Source organism: Thunnus albacares, chromosome 2 (assembly GCF_914725855.1).
Source record: "Thunnus albacares chromosome 2, fThuAlb1.1, whole genome shotgun sequence".
Classification (NCBI taxonomy): domain Eukaryota; kingdom Metazoa; phylum Chordata; class Actinopteri; order Scombriformes; family Scombridae; genus Thunnus; species Thunnus albacares.
The window spans coordinates 25550203-25573594 of NC_058107.1; the positions used below are offsets into that span (position 1 = coordinate 25550203).

General features: G+C 40.4%; 1 protein-coding gene across 2 annotated transcripts in view; it reads right to left on the reverse strand.

The window, feature by feature from the left end:
• Window positions 1-23392, reverse strand: part of fbxl17 (F-box and leucine-rich repeat protein 17) — a 238947-nt gene that overhangs the window by 156557 nt on the left and 58998 nt on the right. For both annotated transcript variants that reach the window (XM_044374728.1, XM_044374737.1), the window contains exon 7: window positions 4011-4118. In XM_044374728.1, the coding sequence (XP_044230663.1) occupies window positions 4011-4118 (108 nt within the window). The remainder of the gene's footprint in view (window positions 1-4010; window positions 4119-23392) is intronic.

The window sequence follows — 23392 nt, forward strand, 5'->3', positions numbered from 1 at the left end:
CATCAGACACGTGTCTGTTCTTAAAATCACCACAGTGTCTGTGCTCACGTCTGAAGTTGTACGTACAGTTTGATTTCCTACCGGTCAGGAGAGTTTCGATTAGGAGGCTTTAGTCTCTCAGCCAGCAGAGATCTTGATTTCAGTCGCTAACAAGATGATGATTTATCAAACGGCGCCTTGCTACAAGTATTGAGTTGTGTTGCACATCATAGAGGAGCGGTGCAGCTCTCCCGTAGGACTGAAACACTGCAAAGCCATTAGAGGAGCATAAGTGCCACAGCTTTACAGTTACTCTACAAACCATCTGCATCAAACTCAGCACCGTGGGTTACCCGTTTCAACCATCAGCTCACTTGATTAAGAAAATACGTTTTCAATTGATTCCCTCATACCCTAATTTGTGAGAGGTTGGTATAGAAAAAAGACTATCAATCTGAAATGAATGTGTCATATAAGAGAAGTTAATAAAAGTAATGGATTTTCCTCCTGGTTTTTTTTTTTTTTTTTTTCCTTTTCCCCTGCTGATGGCTAGGTGGGAAATAAGTAGGTTGGGAAGATTATCAGAGAGAGCGAGAGAGAGCAATCGAGGAAGAAAAGAAGTGGGAGGGAGTGTGATAATCGAACACGAGAGGAGAGCCGCAGTCCTGGAATCGCATGCAGGTCCACGGAGTCATCAGAAATGCAACGATTCTAAACGCAAGAATATGATTTTCAAATCGACACTGGATGGGACCAATTGGGAACGAATGAGAGGAGGAATCAACTGCTAAACGAGATAATTACTGTCAGAGATTACACCGGCAGAGAGAGGAAGAGCCAGTCAGCAGGACAGAAAGAGATGGATCACAGAAATGATGAAATAACAGAAACAAAGAGATATATGTTTATATTATGAATCTGTATGGACAGAATGTGGTCAAAACATTTCAGTCTCATCACATCATCTCATCAACTCCTACATTATAAACATATTTGGGCCAAAAACTTCAACTACCTTCAAAAAATATATTTGTTAAGTGGTCATTTTGATTGGATCAGATTTAGAGTTGTCACCCTTTCATGTTTATTTTAGCAGCTGACATGGACAATGCAAAAAATAATCATAATGTAAAGCTAATTTTAAAAATAATATAACGAGGTACAGCCTGACTGATACAGAATTTTTGCGGCCAATACCAACATCGATACTTGAGAGTTTCAAAGGTCTGATGATGATATACAGTATGAGTTGTTTTTTTTTTTGAAAGAATCATGACCAAAATATTTACTGAACAGGACGCTTATAGAAGAATAAACTTATCAGTGCTCCCAAGAAAAATGATGTAATGATGAAAACACTTCTAAACTGTCGTACATACACAGTAATTGCAATTTCTTGTTATCGACCACATACTGTATAAGGCCATACCAGTATATCCACTATAAGCTAATCAGTCTAGCTCTATAAGGAGGTATTCAAAATATTACCTTTGAAGAAATTTACCTAAACTTAACACAAAAATATCAAGGAATCCCTCATGTTATGACAACCAGTCCTTTTATGTTACTCCTCTTGACTGGACTTCCCTCTTAACCCTCTGAGACCTAAGGCATCCATTGGTACCAACCATGTCATGCTAGCTTGTTGGGAAGGAATAATAACACCTAATAATATTAGATTAAATTTTGGCGAGGGAAAAACTGGCATTGCTATTTTCAAAAGGGGTTCCTTGACTTCTCACCTTAAGATATCTGAATGCAAATGGGACCTATGGGTACCCACAAGTCTCCCCTTTACAGACATGCCCACTTTATGCTAATCCCATGCAGCTTTTTGCATGCAGTATAAATGTGTTATTTTCACCTATTCTAAAAAAGATGTATTTGAATAATTCTGCATATTGGGGTCCCTAAACAGTCTTGGAATTGCATAAATTGAGTATGACTGGAAAGCTGAGACTCTTGTGGATTCAATGAGCCCAATTGTATTCATGTGTGATGATGTTAGTCTCCACAGTAGCCATTTCATTGTAGCGAGACCATTTTTTGAAACTTGACCTTGCTGTATAAAATGACGTATTGTGACCTCTAGGATGATCACAGCTTCATGAAACTTTACAACCACAAACTAAAGACTGAGGGCATTCAGAGGATGTCTGGCTTTTCTAGCAATTTTGACAATAAAGGGGTTTCTGAGCAGTTTCCAGAATAGAAGTGCTCATCAAATCGTCAAAAATGCAATTCTTACAGAAATCTCCAAATGTCAAAAGTTTTTAACACCAAATCACAGCATGATTTTTTCTGTGGTGTTCTTCAAGGTCTTGGTGTCTTAATGTGGTATTCTGGAGGGATTTGACAAATTCTATCAATTCTCAAGTGGTCAAAAATGGTTACATTTTGCACCAAATCTGTGTAGCAAATGGTATCAACTCAAAAACTGCTGCAACAACTTACGAGGCATATTTGAGCATGTGAATGACCATCATATACTTCCATCATAATGTTCTAAGCCCTTATACACTCTAAACTTTCAAAATTTGAATAGGCACCTAACCAAAACATAATGTTTATTACAGATTTATGACTAGAAAAACTTGACACGCAATGCTGAGATGCATCTCAAATTAATCTTCAGGCTCTCAGCTTTCAGATGATGTAAACTACTTCTATGTGGCAAATACTCTTTACCTGCTATCTCCCCCTAAAGCCTGCCCCCACAACCCCTAAAAAAACAAAAGTGGGTCTATGGTGGGTCTCTAAGGGTTAAGCAAAGGCATAATGGATGTGTAAGTGTGTATAGTTGTGTCAGTGCTGCTCTGTTTTTTGTGTGTGCTTGTGTTCTGTGAAGTTGGATGAAAATGTGGTTCTGTATGTATCTCTGGTATCTGTCTTGTTAAAGCTCAGAACCTCGATAAGAGGCTGGAAAAAAAATATGTTTTTCTTTTGAGACAAAACTGCAGCTTAAAAAAAAAAAAACATAAATATTATCAGATATATGGACTTGTTCATCTGAACTCCTTCATTAATACTGTAATAAATAATAATGAGGTGTGCTGGACTGTGCGTGTAGGCGGCTGTGTGTGCGTCCACCTCCACATATGCTAATGCTGTTATGATTGGCTGGCTTCATTACTGTCTGTCTACAACACCATGGCCAAGGTCAGTGGAGGCTGCAGAGATGATAGGGGGCCAAAACCATGAGCACAAATTAATCTGCTGTTTAATCTAATAATGCAGCGTGGCATCGGGTGTCTCAGTCCTATTAACACAACTGTAATTGCATTTGAGGAGGAATGGGCGCACACAGGCTCACGAGGGTAGTTCACACTCACATGTACACCCAGTTACATCAAACACAATTGAATTGTATTACACAAGCACACGTGGGTGCGGACATATTATACACACTCGCATGCAAGTGCATGCGTGCATTGTAGATGGATGTTATGTTGGGAAAAATAAATAAACAAGAAGAAAAACAAGGTACAGCATTTCCTTGTGAATTCAATCTGAGCAATCACTGTGTGTGTGTGTGTGTGTGTATGTGTGTGTGTGTGTGTGTCCATGTTTATATGGCATGGAGCATCTTTCACCACAGAGCCCCTACTCATTAACATGGTAATATCCAAACAGCAGGGTGTAGTCAGAACCGCAGCGTATTATTAGGATTCATCTCATTAGGCTTTCATGAGATTTAAAAGTTAACACGAAATAACTTCAAAACACACAGCGAGGTCCTGAGTTTACTCCCCAAAAGTTAAATTTCCCCCCTGGAGACGATGGATGCAACACGGAGAGCTGGCCTACGGTAAAAGGATTAGACAAAAAAAAACAAAAAAAACATCCATGCTAAAACTTCTGTTGACATTTACTAATACAAGTAATTACCACAAAAAAAAAAACTGTTGACTGAAATTAACCTGCTCCTCCGCTGCAGGAACAACCATATCTTCACTTGTACTGAAATTGAACACACGACTGGTGCTCTTACAAATCACAAAAACTTGTGAGCGGAGTTGTTTGATACTTACTGCTGTAAGATGGATGACTCCCTGGGACGTCACAGGGCATCCCATGAAGCCGACAATCTGCAATTCAGGACAATGCTCTGCAACCGCTCGCACGGACCGATCAGTGACCTAGAGAATAAAAAAGCGGAGAAAAGACAACATTAGAAGAAAGAAGAGAGGAGAGACTTCAAATCAATATCTTTTGAGTATTATTTCTGATATGTCTTCTCTTCAAGAATCAACTCAATATCATTCATTCCCTTTATAGAGATCCAGGGTCGACATGTGACATTCATGGTGAAAAGAAATCTGAAAAACTTTTCTTTTTTTTTTTTGGTTTGTTTTTTAACACTTTGATGGACACTTTGCAGCGAGGAAACACGAAAAAGGTTGAGATAAAGTTGAACTTTCCAGTCATTTTAGCAAATAATTCTATAAAGACAATCTTTCAAAGCAAGTGGGTGCAGACAGGTGTTGTCAAATTCATGCCCAAATGTCTCCATCTGCGCTGCGGTCGGGTGTGTTCTGTGTTTGATGAGCAGCTGAAATAAAGGAGTGAGAGAGGGAGGATCACAGAAGGAGAGGAGGAGGAGGATAACGGACAAAACAGCTAAAAGAGTGTGTCTGCCAAGTGAGCGTGGGCGTCGACTTATGATGGATGGGCCGCTCCCCATCATTCATCCAGCCGTCTACTAACAGCTTATAATGGATCAGAGATCAATAGGGAAGCAGAACATTTCCACCAGCTTCCACTGTAGTCATCAATATGGGTATTGATAGCGACTTCACCTCCCTCACCGCACTCAACACACACTCCGACAATATGTGGGAGATTGTTTGTGCTCTCTGTAGGCTTGCTCGGTGCTTCTTCAAACTCTCCTCATCAATCACAAAGACAAAATAAGATGAGAAGAAGAAAAGAACAGAAGAAAAAGGAATTCGACTTTGCACCGTGATTTAAAAAACACTAAGATAAACAAACATCAAAGAACATTAGAGGACAAAAATCTCTCCTCGAATCTAAGCGGTCCTGTCAAAAATTTCAATGTTTCTTTCTGAAATTCCCAACAGGTAAGTCAAACAGAAAAAAAGTGCATCAACTAGTGATGGACACATACAAACTTCAAACCTCATCTTATCAACTTGTATGAGAAAGTCATCTTCTGACGCTCAACGATGCCGACTGAAATCCAAGTATAATATATTATCTAAATAACACTTCTACTGTACTAATAAAATAATAATTTGAGCAAAATCTATGAAAACTACATCAAAAAAGAAGAAATGGACCATGAAGACTGAATATGAGGACATTAATAAAAAACTTACTATATTGCTACAGCTACTATACATCAACACTGTTGGTGGTCATACCATCAACTTCTAGAAATGTAATCACCAAACCAAAAAAAAGCCAAAGGAGCAGCAGAGAAATGATTTTTTTTCATCTTCTGTTTCCATTGCAAAATGATGATTCTCAACCGTGTGACAGATCTGAGTCATAAAGGAGGAGGGTTTCCACCGCTGCCTCTCAAGGGGCATTGTCTTCACTGCATGATTGACAAGTTAATTAATTAGCTTGTTAGAGTGGCGGCTTGCCAATGAAGTTGTAATGTTGAGCTGTGCAAAACGGAAAAATGTTTTACTGTTACAGATCACTGCAAAACACGTCGCTAAAACCGCACAGTTATGTTTAAACAGAGATAAATGCAGCACAGGAAAAAAAATGCAGCTTGAATGAGGATACTCATTGTTGAGGGAGCAAAGGTGTCGACGCAAAGGGCTCTCGAAAAAAAAATAAGAGGGGAAGCGGTTTTGCTCAAGTTCTGCTGGAATACAAAGCGACTTCATCTTTAAAACTTTACAGAGCAGTAAAAGCTCTCCTCATAGCATCATAAACCACTGTTCCGTATTTTTACATCTGATAGCCACTCAAACTGATGGATCTGTTAAACTAAACTGCCTGTATCACTGTCGGTTATGACTTATTGATCACAAAGCAACCTCTTTTTTTGTTTTTTTTTGGTCTCATGATATGTCCTTGGATCCAAAGAACACCTGTGTTTTGATACCTGAATTCGTGAAGTAGCGCTTCTCAGCCAATCTATTGGCATTTGCTCTCTCTGTATATGGATTACTGTCTCACTCCCTGCGTTTTTTGAGCACAGAGCTGTTTTTGGTCTGAACGCCAACTAATGTCTCGTCTTTGGTGGCAGGGGTAGGTGATATGAGCACCTCAGTTGCATTGTTTTTTACACTAGCCTAATCCATTTGTATTTTCTTCTTATTTAAGTTAAAATATGTACAACTTTTTGGTGCAATGGACAGAGCCGTCCTGCTCATCGATGCCCAAACAGCTGGGATCACCGGCCTGTTTTCCCTGCCTCAGTTCTGTTCTGCCATAGCATGTTGTGCTAATAGATCCATTAGACACTCCTCCTGTGTTAACATGGATTAAACTATTATAACCTGCTCTTTGCTGATCACTTGCCCTTATACCTGTCGATTCTCTAGATGCTGTCCTACATACGCACTTCCAGACTTAATCAAACCTCTGTCACTGGAATGTGGCCTCTTCCTTTCTTTCTCTGTCCCCCATCTCACTGCCCCTCTCCCCCGACTCCAGGTCTACCTTAAAGGTTACTGAGTCGAGGCAGAGGAAGATGGAAAACCCAGACAGACAGCGAGGGGAAAGAGAAGTCACAAAAAGAGAGAACAAGGTCTCCATTTATCTTTCACCGAGTCACATAGAGTACGGCTTATCTGGGTAAAACACCTCCTATAACTCTAGTGAAGCTCAAAGATATGTCTCTCACCTTATCAGTATGAAGCCGAAGTGCTTGTTAAGTGCAAAAAGGTTCATAATGGACGGTGACTACAAAGGTGTTCTAGTCACAGATGATGTAGTGGAAAGATGTTTTGAGGTTATGATTTAGCAACTAACCAAGGTTATTTAAGAGGAAGTTTGGAAACATAAGGTTTCCCCACCACCATATGACATTTTGCCGTAAAAGAATGTATTCTGTATTATTCTACCTTGTTCTGACAGAAAACAAAACTTAAGTTGAAAGAGGAAAGGGAGTGCTGATACTTTATTACTCTTTTAATTAAGTAACATCTGGAGATACAGTACCGGTCATTCAAGTGAATGTTAAGGTGTGTCCAAACTTGTGACTGTATTGTATATCATCCTGCAATGAGGTGGTTTTAAGAATAAATATTTAACAAATATTCCCTCCATTTCCCTTTCTCTTCTATTGAAGCCAGACAAATTCGAGAGTGCATTTCCTGTTTCGGAGCGATGTCCAGCTGGCTCCAGTGGTTAGTTTCAACATCATAGCTCGTTCAATATGATCAGAATTAAGCGTCAAAAAACGAGCGCTGAGGTGGGCAGTCGACTAAAATGGAAGGATGTTGAGAAAATGGCTGGTTGTGAAGGATTTGCACAGAATCTCTCCTCCTTCCAGTAGCTGTATTTAAAGCCTTTGACAAAAAAAAAATAAAACTTATCACCCAAAACAGAACTGTTCACCCTGGACGTACTGTAGCTGTGTGTACAAACTGTAGTAGTTCACTGTACTCACTAGCTTTGCACAGAGCACAGTTTTTAAGAGCGATCAATAACTGGACGCACCTTCAAATTCTGCGCCTCGGGTTTGCACCCACCGCACCACCCATCACTTCTCGTTGCAGTCAGGAAAGATTAACAGAAGGTGAGTCAGCACTCCCTTCCTGAGACACTGATGCATATGGAACCTGATCTGCAGGGCCAGGTGGAGATAGGGGGAGAGTGGAGCGGAGTTGTCTTCTTGAGTATGAAACTTTAAAAAAAAAAAAAAAAAAAAAAAATTGGCTCCAGAAGGACCAGCCTGAGCTGAGCAGCTGGCAGGTGAAGTGAGCTGGCCGGAGCTTCCCAAACATGGCCTCCGCCAAAAAACCATCAAGGAAAACATTTTCAGGTTGACTACCGGCAGAATCAAAAAGCTACACACCACACGGTGATCCTTAAATCAGAGCCGTCTGCAAGAGAAGTGAACCAATCACAGAAGAGGCCACCTCCAGACCGCCTTTCATACCAGTGTTTGTGTTCCAGGAGTGTGTGGGTGCAGTTGTGTGTGGGTGTATGTGTGTGTATACCTGTGTGTGTGTGTAAAAGCGGACAGAGAGCCAAAAAGAAAGAAAGCAGGTTACACATCTACAGTAACTCTCAGCAGGTGAGAAGAGGAGACAGAGGGAGAAAAAAAATAGAATCCCACCAGAGCAGAACAGGCCAGGAGGGCATGTACCGTATCAGATTAAGGCTGTGTACATGTGTGTGTCTCTGTGTGTGAGTGAGACCATATGGGTTTGTAACTAAGATTTGTCTCCAACCCGCAAACACAAAAACCCATCCCAAATTTTCTCTTTGCTCCCCACCTCCCCTCTCCTCCCCCTAAAGCCTTCCACGGACTTTGATTTTAAAACATGAAAAGAGCCATGAAGAAGTGGCTAGCCAAGAGAGGCCTTAAAGCCTTTTAGAAGGGATCTGGTTTAATGGTCTCTGGGTGAACGAGGTAAGGAAATCAGGAGAAAAAAAAAGTGGGCTAGAATGGTGGAAATGCTGCAGTCATAAAGATAGCCTTTGTGTGTGTGTGTGTGTTTTAAAGAACTGGAAAGTAATTGTTGAGAGTGCTGTGGTAGCAAAAAGCGGTAGTGCTGTATGTCAGTGTGTGGTTTTTGTCTGGCGGTCTGTTCTTACAAAACGCTGGGGCAGCACCCAGGGGCCACTTCTCTTCCAATAGAGCATTTAATCTTGTCAATATCGTCTATCATATGAGTCATTTGACTCCATCAAAAGTTCAGGCAAAAGAGGTGGAAACGGAGACCAGAGAACCGTTCATCTCTTTCATCCCTTCCTCAATCATTTCCTCCCTCCCTCTCTCCCTTCGCCTCAAGTTCTACATCCTTCCCTCATTTAAAACTGGCCGATCCTCACCAACACAAACACAGCCTCCCTCACGTCATTAATTGTGTTTTCACTCTTTTATTTCTTCCTTTGTGTGTATTTCATACTCACACACACACACACACACATTCAGGTGAAGCTGGTGTTATCAGTGAGAGAAATGGCAGGGAGTATGTGGAGGACCGGCACAATGTCATTTGTCAATGTTTGAAACGAGAACTCTGATAATGATACACAATCGAATATACACATCCACAAAAAAAAACTTTTATCCTCACAAGGGTGGGACAAAAAAAAAAAACTTCTTTTCGGAGTAAAAGAAAACACTGCAGAACATTTTTCTCTCGTTGCCGACTAAAACTACTCAGTTTTAGTCTGACCTCCATCTCCATCCTCCAGCTGTGCCTGCTGCGTTACTGGCCAGAAACCTCAGAGAGAGAGACAGTTGAGAAATGCACCTCATTCAGAACGAACTGTATGAGGGTTACGTACGAGAAATTGCAGACACTCAAACGAGAGTAGGTCAAATAATTTTGTATCCAAGCTTGAGGAATTCACCAAATCTTAATCATCACTGAGAATAGTTTCATCTTCGCCAAGGAAAAGATGTAATCATGAACTACTCAAGAGCAGATGAACATAGAGCCAAACCAAGGACAAGAAAGCTAAATCAAAAAAAGTGAATTTACAACTATTATATTCAAGCAACTAGATGGAAAAAACAGAGACATTTACAGTATATATAACAAATAGACAACATACAATGCCTTTACAGTTCCTGTAGACTGTGAAGTATATATGCATATTTGACAGCGACTGATGATTATATTTGATATTGACACTTTGTATTTATTTAATCCAATATCAATATTCATAATGTATAAGTACAGTGGATGTTTTAGTGTTACAGGCTTATTGCAAAGGGATTGTTTCTGACATGACTGATTTAAGTCTTCATAAATGTGATGGCATGCTGGAAGAAATTGTTCCTCTGTTTGGTTGTTTTGGCGTACAGTGTTCTGTAGCGCCTACAGGAAGGGAGAAGTTGGAACAGGGATCTATGTCAACATCTACATCATTTAAAAGATTTTTCTTTTAGTTCTTGCAATGTGTCATGTATTTGGGACGTTCTAACATGCTGCTCTCAATGTCAGTTTGCTGGGTCAGTCACCTGATGACGCAGCAAACTTCCCTGAAGTCTTATATTCAGCATTCAGATGAAAACAGTATTACACATAATCTTCATAAACTTTTACTAACTGAACCAGGTGTAACTTTCAGGCAAACAAAGAACACTTTCTGTCACTACAAGTCACAAAAAGTTCAAAAGGTCTGTTTTGGATCCGTCTATGACAGCGATTATGATGGTAAATCTCAACACGAAGCCTCAATCAAGGGCTGCTGAAATGATGTCTTTATGAAAGCTCTCTGTTACTGAAGTACTCTCTGCAATTTTACAGATTTTCAATATTACCGACAGGACACCAACTGCAGGCCTGTGAAGTGCAAATTGAAGGGGGGCGATTTTCATCAAAGTTCTGTTCTTTCCAAGGTAATCATTTTCTCCATAAATACTCTCTTAGGGGTGATACTGCAGTGGGTTCATCACAGCCTTGGTTTATACACACACAAAGTCAGGCACACACTCGTAAACTGATGCTCACACACACAAACACCAAACTTTGTCTCTTTTTTAAGAGTTCTGTTGGGCTGTATTGACGCGGAGCACTCGTGATCTGGCAAAAATCTAAATGAATACTTATCATCCGATGCCTGGAGACAAAAGCAACACAGAAAGTCGTAAAGTTTTACTACAGTGAGGGAGAGTCTCTTTACTGTGCTGTCTCAGTGCTGATGAGCAGGCACTGTGTGCTAAGTGCAGGGTGGTCGGCTTGGAGCTGTGCACGGGTATTGATCAGAAAAGCATCACTGAGAGAAGCTACTATAGCTTTAGCAAAGCTAACTCACATTTAAGAGTGCATGGAAACAAAGATATTTGATGTATACAGACATGAAAACATTCACACAGGCTTACAGAAACACACATGCTGCACACATGCAGGCCAAGTACACTGTTAAGCCTGGACAGATGTGAGGTTCTTGGTCTCCAGCTATCCAGTCTCATGTTTTCCTTGGCTAAACAGAGGGACTAGTCATATTTATGAGACGTGATGAGACAGCAACACAGGATGGATCCCAGTGAGAGACAAGGGAGAAGAAGAGGAGGAAGAGGGGAAAAAGGGGGGTGAGGGGGGATGAGAGATTTGCAATCTTTTCATGTTAACATAATGTAGTTTCTAGTCTTCAGTGTATTGCTTTGGCAAGCTTGGCTGCTTCCTTCATGCCTGTAAATCCGGTCTGAATATGGATGTGACAGACAGGCAGTGAGAAAGATGGAGAGGTGCTATGACAGGCCAAACAAGCCATGCGTGTGTGTGTGCGTTTGTGCATTTGAGTGCGTGTGTGTGTGCGTGTGTGCGTGCATGCATGCGTGCGTGTGTGTGTGTGCATGCACGCGTGTGCAGGGAGAGTGCATGAATATGAGAGCAATCTGATCTTATTAAAGGCCTGACAGGATGAGGAGCTGTGATGAGAGCTCTGAATCACCACCATCTAATCAATCAGTCTAATTAACCGAGCTTTATGAACACTGGGCCGAGTTGAGAAAGAATCCGCCGACACACAGATTAATAATGATTACTGAATACACTGCAACACATTCTATTAACAATCCATCTTTATGTCTATCCAGCAGCTTTGCATAAGAAGTCACTTCATTGCCAGTTGCAGGAAATCCTCTGAAACGCATTACGAGATGAGGCTCTTCTCTCTCCATCAAGTCTTCAAAGTAAATGAAATAATATTCTCAAGAATTCATTTTTATTTAATTAAGCGTAAAGTTCTGAAAGTGACTCAGTGTGTAGTCATAATATAATTTTTCTACATTCATGTCTAAGGGGGTCTTTAAGTGATATAATTTCATATGCAGACATGGCAAACATGTTAAATCCCAGGCAGAGGCTCCCTTCAGACTTGAGATAACAGTCAGAAGTCATCTTAGCTTACGCTCACACTTAAAGGGGACCTATTATGCTTTTCCTTATTTTCAGTCATATATATATATAATGTTACAATGTCAGATGGTCATAATAAATATGGCCAAAGTCTCAAATAATGAGGTAAACATATGTAGAAGTAATCCCTGTGAGCAAAAATCACTGGCTTCAGACTGCTCTGAATGTTCGGTTTCCAACATTTTTTTCTAATTTCAGCCAAACCGATGTTGGCTTGTGACAGATTTCTTTATATGGTCATCTGCTCCACGCACAGTGCACAAGTTCACTGCTCCGCTCTGCTAATATTATGGCATTTTTCCATTGTTTTGGGGGTAGTCACACCGAGCCATGACTCAAGTTGAACTGGCACGCTGTGTGTAGTTTTCCATTACACAGCAGGGCAAAGCAAAATAAGTTGTTTACCTCTTGGAGTTGTGCTGGTTATCTGCAGCTCTTCATCAAACATCATAATTACTGTGGCTGTTTCTGCTTGTACCATTCTTCCCTGCATTATTTCTAACTGATCTGCTGAACAAAGAGCTCCAAATATCTCCATATGTTGTTGTGTCGACCATTTTTTAGCGCAGCTAACAAAGTTCTGCTAATTAATTAGTTAATTTCCTATAAATTCCTCACAACAAAAGTCTCCCATTATTGAGTTATTCAAAAGCTTTTAATATGAGGCATAAAGCAGGAAATGTTGGGTTTGCACCAGCAGTAACTTAACACAATTCTGATATAGCTGCCCCTCAGCAGGCTTCCTGAAGCTGGCCAATCAGAACAGAATGGGCTCATCGGGAGGGGGACCTTAAAGAGACAGGAGCTAAAACTGCCTGTTAGAGACAGAGGCTGAACTGAGTGGCTGCATAAAGGGCCAGTATAAGATACATTTTTTGAACTGTGAATCATGCAAAACTACTCTAGTAGAGTCCTAGAATAAAAACATAGAGTTGGAAATGAGCATAACAGGTCCCCTTTAAGGTTAAGATAGGACGCGCTGCTTTTTGACACCCACTCTTGCCCTGGCAGAAGAGTGTCTGTGTGTGTGTTGTCAAGTCTTCACAACTAGCAGACCTTTAACCACCAGCAGGGGTTTGCATGTGTGTGTGTGTGTGTGTTATGGTGACCTGCTGCTGGGCAACACCAGGCAGCAACTGTCAGCAATGACATAACCACTCCCTGTCCACTTGACTACCCACAATGACACACTGTGGGCAGTTGGCATTTTCAAAACAAAAAGGCATCAGTGACTCTCTCTTGTTCTGTCTCTGAAGGTTTAAGTGTAAGCAACCAACATGTCTTCCATTCTCTTGCCATCTTTCTGCCTTTCTTAACCTCTGCCCTGCTCATTATTTTGAGCTGGAAATTGTAGGAGAAGCACAGCACAGACAGTGTGTAAAAGAAAGCTAGAGAAAGGTCAGGCTCCAACACTGTTAACACAGTAACAGCTAACTGGGGGCAAGCCAAAGATAAATCAAACAAGTAGCATTAAGTGATAGAGATGATTTAAGTGGGGAAGTCTTGAAAAACTGAAATTTTCTCAAGCAAGAGACAGTGTTATAATAGTTTTGTACAATGTTTGGAGAATATTGTCACTACAGGTGAAACAATAAGTTGATTAATCAATTACTACATCAACAGAAAACCCTTTGTTGGTGCTAAACAGTGGAATTGCATTTCTACTTGTTTGGGCTCATGCAATATGTATTTTAAGGCGTTCCTGTTTAGAGATGCAACATATGGGAGGAAGGAATGGAAATTCATACAAATGGCTGCTGCATCTGATTTATCACCACAGACTGACCACAGCGGCAGAGGAAATTGTGTCTGAAATTTAACACCTGGGAAAAGCAGGTAAAATCTGTGGCACGGTTTTACCAGACACACAGAGAGAAAGAGAGAGAGAGAGAGAGAGAGAGAGAGAGAGAGAGAGAGAGAGAGAGAGAGAGAGAGAGAGAGAGAGAGAGAGAGAGATTCTCTGCTCAGCAACACAACACAAAAGAGCAGGAATGCAACAGTTTACCTTTCTGTTTCCCTCAGGTCTCTCCTGTCTATTTATTTTTTCCTGACTTTTATTGGCTCCTAGCAGGTCCAGTCCAGTGTGATATAATTGAAGTGACCAGTTACAGTTATTAAGAAGACCTTTAGGGGCGGCTGTGGCTCAGGAGGTAGTACGGGTCATCCAACTAATCGCAAGATCAGCGGTTCAATCCCCGGCTCCTCCAGTCCGCATGTTGAAGTGTCCTTGTGCCATCAGCGTATGAATGTGTGTGCGAATAGGTGAATATGACATGTAATGTAAAGAGCTTTGAGTGGGCTAAAATGCCAAATTGTTGGAGCTTTTAGCTCCATCTTTGCTGTCTTTATCTGTTTAATAAATACACAATAAAGTCTATCATTGTCAAGCTAAGTAATGAGCTCAAGTTAAGCTGAAGAGGAGTATGGTCATCCACTGTCACCACCTACCACAGGACCCTTCACATCACTCCACTGTACACTATGACAAAAAGGCCATAAAGTTATCTGAAAAGCAGACTGTATGTTTTTTCTAAAATCAAAGCTGGCTCAGAAAGATGACTATGTTTGAAAAATGAAACTCCTAAGATCAATAGATCCACTTTTCTCCAGCTGTGACCATCTCAGAAACACTTGAAAAAAAAAAATCCATGAAAAACTTGCCCTATACTTTTCACACATCTTACAAAAAAGTAACTGCTACCTACTTAGCAGGAATAAATCTATAGCCTGGACAAAGGCAGCATTTTCAACAGAAATCAATTAATGTGCCATTTCCACATACACACGGCACCCACTTCTCACTCTCACACACTTGTCAAGCAATCTTGTCTCGCTCCATCGATGTCATCAGCCTTGATGATGCCAGGAGGACTGAAATCTGCATGGGCGATCGCCAAAGTGATTGATCGCCTGACTCGTCTGTAAGCTCCACTCTCAACTGAAAATTACCTGTCATTTATTCAGTGGCTTCAGCCCTCAGTTCCCTCAAGAGTTTCACACACTGTCTTTTATCATAATATGGCCATGCGCATATGCAATTGTACATACGTTGGAATGGGCAGGGTGAGTGTTAACTTCTTCAGACCCCTAAATGACGGTTTTCAAAAAGATGAAGAGGTTTTGTTCTCGGCCTGTTTCCCTGAGGATCAATAGTACTTTGTTGCGTGACAGATGGAAATCAGACGCTACTGTGGAGGAAGCCAAAAGACATACTTTACTCCTTTAAATGCAAAGTCATTACATCACATTGTCAAAACCCTCCAACGATTCTCTTGAGGTTTCGGATCCCAGTGTGTTCTGTTCCCAAGCATACATCAATAGTTCTTTGTTGCGTGTCAGACGGAAATCAGAAGCTACTGTGGAGGAAGCCCAACGACGCATTTTACTCCTTTAAATGCAAAGTGGTAGCTGTCATTACGCCACATTGTCAAAGCCCTCGAACACCACTCTTGAGTTTTCAAATCCCAATGTGTTCTTTTCCCAAGCACATATTCACTGAAGGGCTCATCCTCAATGTCAACTTGCCATATTAGTTATGTGGCTGTGTGCTTTACAGTGAGAGGCCTCAGGCTGATGTGTGCCACAGAGCAATGAAAGTGCAAGCTAGTTTTGTTGCTGTGAGGGTCCGTGTTACAACAAAACATCTCAGAAAGTCAGATGTCCTGCAGTACGCACTGTATGAGTTCTGCATTAACAAAAGGCACACAGATTGAATTCGATAACCATGTTGCAAAACAAACAAACAAAAGTCCCTGTTCTTCTTACCCACTCTCAGGGAAGCCAGAGAAAATGCATTATTGGAAATGTTAGTTCTGAATCCATTCACTCTGCCTATAGCAAGCCATCAATTGTCCAGCCTGCCCTTCAGCTTCTGTTGCTTAACAACACAACGCCCAAAAACATTTCGTTTACATCTCACAACTGTTAAAAGCTGGCACTATCTGACAGATCTATCTAACCCGTTGTGTTCTTAGTGCACTGCAGTGGTGTTTGCAACCACGCACTATATAGACTTATATTTCTAATGTTTGATTTAGAAATCTAATTTAGGAAAGGTAGCAAGACACCCTAATGAAGATCCTGTGTCGAAACATATTGTACTTGTATGTATTTGTGCTATAATATATGCAAAGATTTACTGTAGTTTCTCATTAGGCGTTTTAATGAGTATACATGGATATTAGTATCCTGGTTTTTAGTCCTATCATGATTTTCATCATATTGAAAGTATGATATTTACATGTTTGCATGATTCTAATATTGTCCAGGTTTATTACCATGTGTGCCAGTGCAGGTTTTTCTTTGACTCTCTATACCCACAAAATCTATTATTTTTGCACCAACTGAGTTACATTAACTGTTGTGGGTAGTCTCATTTTGGTTTTGGACTACCTGAACAGAGCTGTGCTCTGCTAGATTTAGCTTCTCTATCAAATCATTAGTAATAGAAAATGGGAGCAACAACGAAATTTGTCTTCTGCATTAGCATTAGCGAGGCTAGTGCATCGAAATGTAACGCAAATTTTAACTGAATTTCTAGAAAATCAGCAAAAGAAAATTGAAATTAATGCACATTTCCATCCACCTCCAACCAGGAGCCATTGAAACATTGCAGAAGAATAGGGCTCAAGAAGATGGCGTAATTAAAAGAGCGCAAGTCAAACCTCAAAAAGTGAAAAACAATGTAGAAAACATGATGTTTTTGTCTGCCACCATTTTTTCGTCTCTTCAGTGGACATTAAAGTCACATGGTTCATGTACGTCATGCTTTAGTCACAGTGCTTCCATTGCCATTTGTTGCATTATGGTTTTATCGATATACAAACTTTACCACCTCAGCATAAAAACATTTTTGCGATATTTCCAGATTTTTTCAAAATAAAAATAAAAACAGATGGTTGGAAAAACCATTACTGTCACATTCACTTCTATTTGAGCATATTCTTTGCATTATACACCGTCTCCACATACTTTGAGTGAGGCCACATTATCCCAGTTTCTATCCAGGTAGTATATCCAGATTTCTCAAAACTTATCAGGTCTTATCTAGATTTCTTAAAGCAGGATGTGGTATTTACATGTGCAATATATTACCAGGATACTCCAAAAACCCATCGATAACCTGGATACTTGAGTGCATGTATGCAAGCACTCTATCATTAAAAAACATATACTACCTACTGTAATGAATTTAAAAGACGGAGGGAAGTCTTCCTCACAGCACCAGCAACACTATGAACTGGCTTCTTGACAAGTGGTCTTACTGATGGTCTTTCCCTTTCACAAAGAACTGAAAGCCACCAAGAGAGACAACTCTGAACCTCTTAGCCTTTCACAGTTCCCATGGTAACTGTCCAGGACAATCTATCAGGGTAGAACTGAAATTGACTTTTAACACTTTAAGCTTTACTTAGAGATCAGTTTTATGTCCCAAGCTAATGATGAAAAATGGGACTTAAAGAGGCCAAGTAGGCCATGGACCTGGACCAGAATGACAGGCTGCTGTGGTGACGTGCCCATCGATGCTTGGCGTTACAGCTATGGCCCATATTGGATTGTTCTGTTCAGCAGTCTATGGAGAGAACCGCCACCTCTTCTTCTTATCGACACAATACTAAAGGTATGGAGCGGGAGTTGGCAACGACTGAGAGAATCACAGGACTGGCAACAAACAGCGTCAATGCTCTCACTCAGGGAAACAGCAGCTTTTCAGAACCTTTGTGTTTCTTTGAGATGACATTGATCTTGTACGCAGATCTTTGATGTTAATCCTCACTAAATAAGCTGTTCAGCAAATATGATAAAGCCCCGAGTTTGTGTGGTGTGTGTGCGAATGTGAGAAAGAGTTTGTGAAGAGAAAATATGTACCTATGCAAAGAATTAGAAGACCAAACCTTGAGCCTTCGTGAATTAAATACATTTTCATCTCAGAGGCGCCTCGCTGTGGGTTCTCTGCCTTGTCCGTCTAATCCTGACGTCATTTATGTGGATAAATCTGGGTGTTTCTTGGTTTCCAAATTTCATAGACAAGCATTTCAGGAGCATTAGTGGATTAACAATAAACTAGTGGTGACTGAGGCTTCAGCATTATTGCTAAACCAAACAGTTTTTCTTAGTATTACAGTTAATCTGATGTTTTTTAGGACTCTTGTAACTGTTTTTATTAATTCTTTATTGATTGTGACTGTCTGGCCTCAGTTGTGTTGTTTCTGTTTGCTGATTGTGTATCTGACTGACTATGAATGCTTTTTGTTCTCAATGAGACTTTCTGATTAAAAAAGAGATTAAATAAAAAAATAAATACATATAACTGATGAAGGTTGAATGTTTTTCTCATTTTTACACATTCAGGGGTGCAGAAACTTTTTTTCAACATATTGTTAGTTACTAAAAACCCAAGTGGGGGGTATATATTGCCAGGAAGTCAGGTTACTCCAGCAGAAATCTACTTTCGTTAAGTGGGTTTCTCTTATCATTTTCCACATTTTGTGAAACCTGGTTTCTTGTTACCATTTTGTTTTATAAATCAGGTAATCAGAAGGCACAAAGTGACTTAAATTTATGTAAAAACAAGTAAGTGTTAAGGTGATCTTTGCCTCCCTAAAGACAATTACCTCAGCAAGAAGATGCTCTGTAAATTGCACAGTAATTACCAGAGAGAGAAAAAATCACCACTTGTGTCCTGACAAAACGCGGACAAACTTGAAAATGAAAATATGTGTAGGAGTAGGCTTTTATTGATTCCAGAGATCTGCTCTCAGCACTATTTCAAAGAAGTCCCTATTTCAAATCCCTCATTTTATCAAGACACATTCCAGCACAAGCAATACCTCCTGTGTGTCTTTTCGCTTTTGGTTTGTTTTTTTGTTTTTTTTTTTGAGTGAGCCATCTGCTTGTCCTCTTTCTTGTATTCTCACCGTGTACAAAACTTGCTCTCAGTTTCTACACCTCAGTCCAGTTTGACAAGTCCTCTCCGCTCATCCTGCTGCACCGAGATGCAGACTAAACAGGCCTCCTGTCACACCTTCTGCAAGCCACGCTCCCCTGAAAAAGCATGGGTGTTGAACACAGGTGCAACGTGGTCTGCGGAGCTCTTGGTCACAAACGAAAGCTTCCAGATTAACAGGATGATCAGAGACAGATCAGATACAACGAGACAGCTGGAGCAGAGGCAGGAGGGGAAAAGAAAGACACCGAAAGGAAACATGTTTTCTGAACAAAGGAGGCTTTTCTGTGAAATAGACAAGCAAACCAGCATGTCTGGTAAAGGTAGAGGAGAGTCCGTCCTTCAGATCTGTTTTTTAATCTGTATTTATCATCATTCGTTACATACATTATATTAGTTTTTTAGAGATCGCTTAAATATTTCAATAAAGTCCACATTAAAATAGGAGTCTTTCTAAGTTGAAACTATTTGCCAACAACCTGCAATGAAGAAAATCATTACAGCAGATTTTCCAGGACTATAGTACACCAGCTCTCACAAAGGTTCCTCTAGTTACAGACTTTATAAGGCAAAAATCTATTCCTCCTTTCCTCCACCTTGTCAGTGTCATGGTAGGCCAGAGAGACCCGGGGCTGGCCTGGGGGTAGCGGCCTCCTCTGCCCTCATGGCCTCTGGGCATGCAGCCTCTGCCTGCCAGGGCTTTATGATTAGAGCTGGAGGAGCGTTGCGGGGACAGTTGACATCCTAAATACTCGAGAGGTGCACACACTGCAGTATTCAGGGTGATCTTTTATGCAGATGATGACCAGGTAAGGTGACAGTGCCCTGGGCAGGAAAATTAGAAGGTTGTCACATGTTACCAGTCGGCACAGAGCTCATTCACGGGGCATTATTCTTACTGATGGTATGAGTAGTGACAGGGACACATATCTGCTGTCAGAGAGATGGAGCTTGCTCCTCTAATAAAGAGCAAGGGGAGAACAGCAAAGCTTTTTCCATACATTTCATAAGTGAGGCGGCCTCTCACAATGTGTCCTCCACAGAAGCTGAATATAAAGAAATGATGGTGTCCTGGAGGCAATTTATTCTGGTCTGACCAGAAAAAGGCAGTTTTGTGTGTAAAAACTAAAAATTTTGACACAAAATAGCTGCCACAAAAATGTTAATTTACATTATTTATCTGTCATGGCAACATATGACATTTAATGTGCAAAAAACTCTATAATTTCCATCAATTAAGAGATTAAAAAGCGAGTGAATCATAAATAAACAGAAAGGGAAAGCGAAGGTGGAGTGACAGATGGAAAGAGCAAGGGAAATAAAAAATAGATGAGTCGTGCTATACAATAACAACAACAATTTCTAATATTAAAAAAGGTTAGGACAGGCAGCAGTGACTAAATGTGTTTCCGCCAAAGCTCAATAGCCAAGCACTCCCTTTATTTTCTACATAATAAGCTGTAGACAAGTAGACCATTATCTTTCCCATTACTGTTCAACTTGACAATTAATGTCCAGGAGTTTAACGGGGACCCGACCCATTAACATGGCTAATAACTCCACTGTGTGTTTGTGCATGTATATGTGCGAGAGTGACTGATAGTGACTGACAGAGAGAGAGGGGGAGAGAGAGAGAGAGAGAGAGAGAGAGAAAGAGAGAGAGAGAGAGAAAGAGAGAGGGGGGAGACATCAGTGGTAAGCTAATTAGCTCAACACTATCACAGATGGCTACGGGGTCACTGTTAAACCTTTATTCACTGCCATATTACCCACGTCAATGCTAATTCTACAGGAGCTAGGTCATATGCAGCATGGCTTGCATAATAAATGCACCTATAACAAGGCCTGGAGTGTCGGTAAACCTGAGACTGGCCAGTAAAAAATGGTAAACTGACCTTTTGTGTTGTGTTTTCCTACCAACACTGCCTAAAATCATCAGGTCCACGGGCTTTCTGTAAAGGTTGTTAGTTAGAGAATCATTTTTTCCCTTGGGTGCCACAGGGTGCACCGAGAGATACGGATGGAGGGAAAACACAAGGGAGCAAAAAAGGAATTAAATGGAAGAAATTTGAAAAAGAAAAAACAGAGAAAGAAAAGCAACGACAGGGACAGTGAAAGCAAAAAACAGCTGGATTGAAGCTTGTCTAGACACATGGATTGAAAAGAGACCTTGAGTCAAGTGTTGCTTGCACACTTGTAGGCACAGACGCTTGCATATACTTCATTATAAAAAGTTTACCTTATCTTTATGTATGAGAGAATGAGACCTTTCGCTAGTAGATGTACACTTTATTGTAGAGCTGCTATTGCATGACAAAACACATCATGTGTAGGTTAGTCCATCTCACCCACATGTGTGAGCAGCTACCCACACACACAAAAAAACACAGATTTCCAGTGACTCATTGCACCAAATGTATTGGCATGTGAGCATTTGAGCTGAGAAAACCAAAACAACCCCTCATATGTTGTTTGGAGCACAGCATGGAAATACCAGTGTGGATCCCCGGGGTTTTGTTAGAAATCCAAGAAATAAAAGTCAAGATGTCTCCGCTGGGGACAGCGCTCTGTTTTAACACACACTGGCTCAAAATCAGCTTGTGGGGACTGAAGTAATGAACAGACAAACAAAAAAGGAGAATGTTGTGATAAAAAACAGAAATAAAATATCACTAGAGCAGCGTTGACATTAGCGCTGGTGGTTGTTTTTTGAGGTGACTGGAGTCATTTAAAGAATGTATATTTCCACTTCGCTGTACGACAGACGAGAGAACTACAATCTTAACTCATCCTGAAAACCAACTACATCATGTGAGCCGATACATTTCACAGACTGGTTGTTTTTCCATGCATAAATTGGATCATACTAAACAAATTAGCAAGGATAGTTCATCATATGCTTAAAGGAATAGTTAGATATTTTGGAAAATATATCAGTAAAGAGCAAGCAGGTAATTAGCTTAGCATGTGCTATATCTCATTTTGTTAATCCATAGGAAAACAGAAATTTAAAAACTACAATTTTTGACTTGTGACTTGACTTGCTAGCTTAACATTTAACATACATACATGAGAGTGATATCAACCATCCCGACTAACTCTCGGCAAGAAAGCAAAAAAGCATATTTTTCAAAATGTCGACCAACTCCTTTAATAATAATAGATTACTCTTCTGTCGCTGCAGATGAACTATTTCAATCAAGATCTCTAATCTCACAGGAGCTCCAACAATCAAATGTAACCCCAGTCCAAGCAACAGAAGAGTCTGACATTCATACTCCACTTGACCACACTATGAACTCAGCCTTCACTGGCAACCGCCTCCTCTCAGAATTTATTTGTCATCCCGACTCAGTTGCTAAGGATTTGCACAGATGTATGGTCGCTAATTTCAACCATGTTTCGTATTTTAGAAAGGCTGAGATCAATTTTTCGATCAATTAGCGTGGTTAGATTTGGATCTGAAGACAACTCTGACAGATTATCCAGACTGTGTAGTCAAGATTTCCACTTAAAATGAACAAAATCTGGTTTTAACCAGATTTACAATCCGTTCCTCAGTCGCGGTCCATCAGGCTCACAACATATCAGTGTGTGTAACTGGAAAGACGGTCTTTGATTAATGGTGTCTAAGTTCATTTATAAATGAATCAATCACTAAAGCAGTAGGACAAACAAAGTTTAAACAACACATTACTTTGCCATTTTTAATTTTTTGCCATTAATTAGCCCTTGAGGTTTTACTGGAGTCATCAATAGTGGCAGCTGCAGTGATTTCTGTTACTTCACTTCTTCTTTTTTTTTTTTTTATCAGTTCAGGAACTGCAAAAGAATACCAAAACACTGTGGTGAAAACATTTGAAAAATACATACTGTAAGACTGACTGAAAACTTGAAAAACAACCATGTTGTGCTGCAGCTACATATGATTTTAACATTATGATTTTTCTACTGCAATTATAGTGCGAACTAGTGGTGAACCCAGCTCAACCCCTGAGTCAGAAGCAGCTCATTCAAAGACCATATTGTGTTGAAAGGACAATAGTGTAGCAACAGAAATCGACATCAGCATGTATGCCCTGTTTGTGTATATGTGTGTGTGTGTGTGTGTGTGTGTGTGTCAGTGTGACTGAGAGTATCACATGTACACAAGGGCAAACACACAAAGTAAAACCCCTCCCAATCTTCTTTCAAGGCTTCCCTCTGTTAGGCACCGCTAATGATAAAAGAAAGCAGAGGGGAGGATAAAATAGTGGCACATTTACAGGCAGCATTAGAGGGATGCATAAAAATGTGATATTATGGGATGGCCTGCTGCAGAGTCAGCTCAGCAGGGGGTGACACAGAGATCTGCTATCTCAGGCAATCTTTGTGATACGCTAGGAGGAAAGGAGGCACAGCGAGTCCTTGGTACAGTAGCAGCAGTTCACTCAAAGAC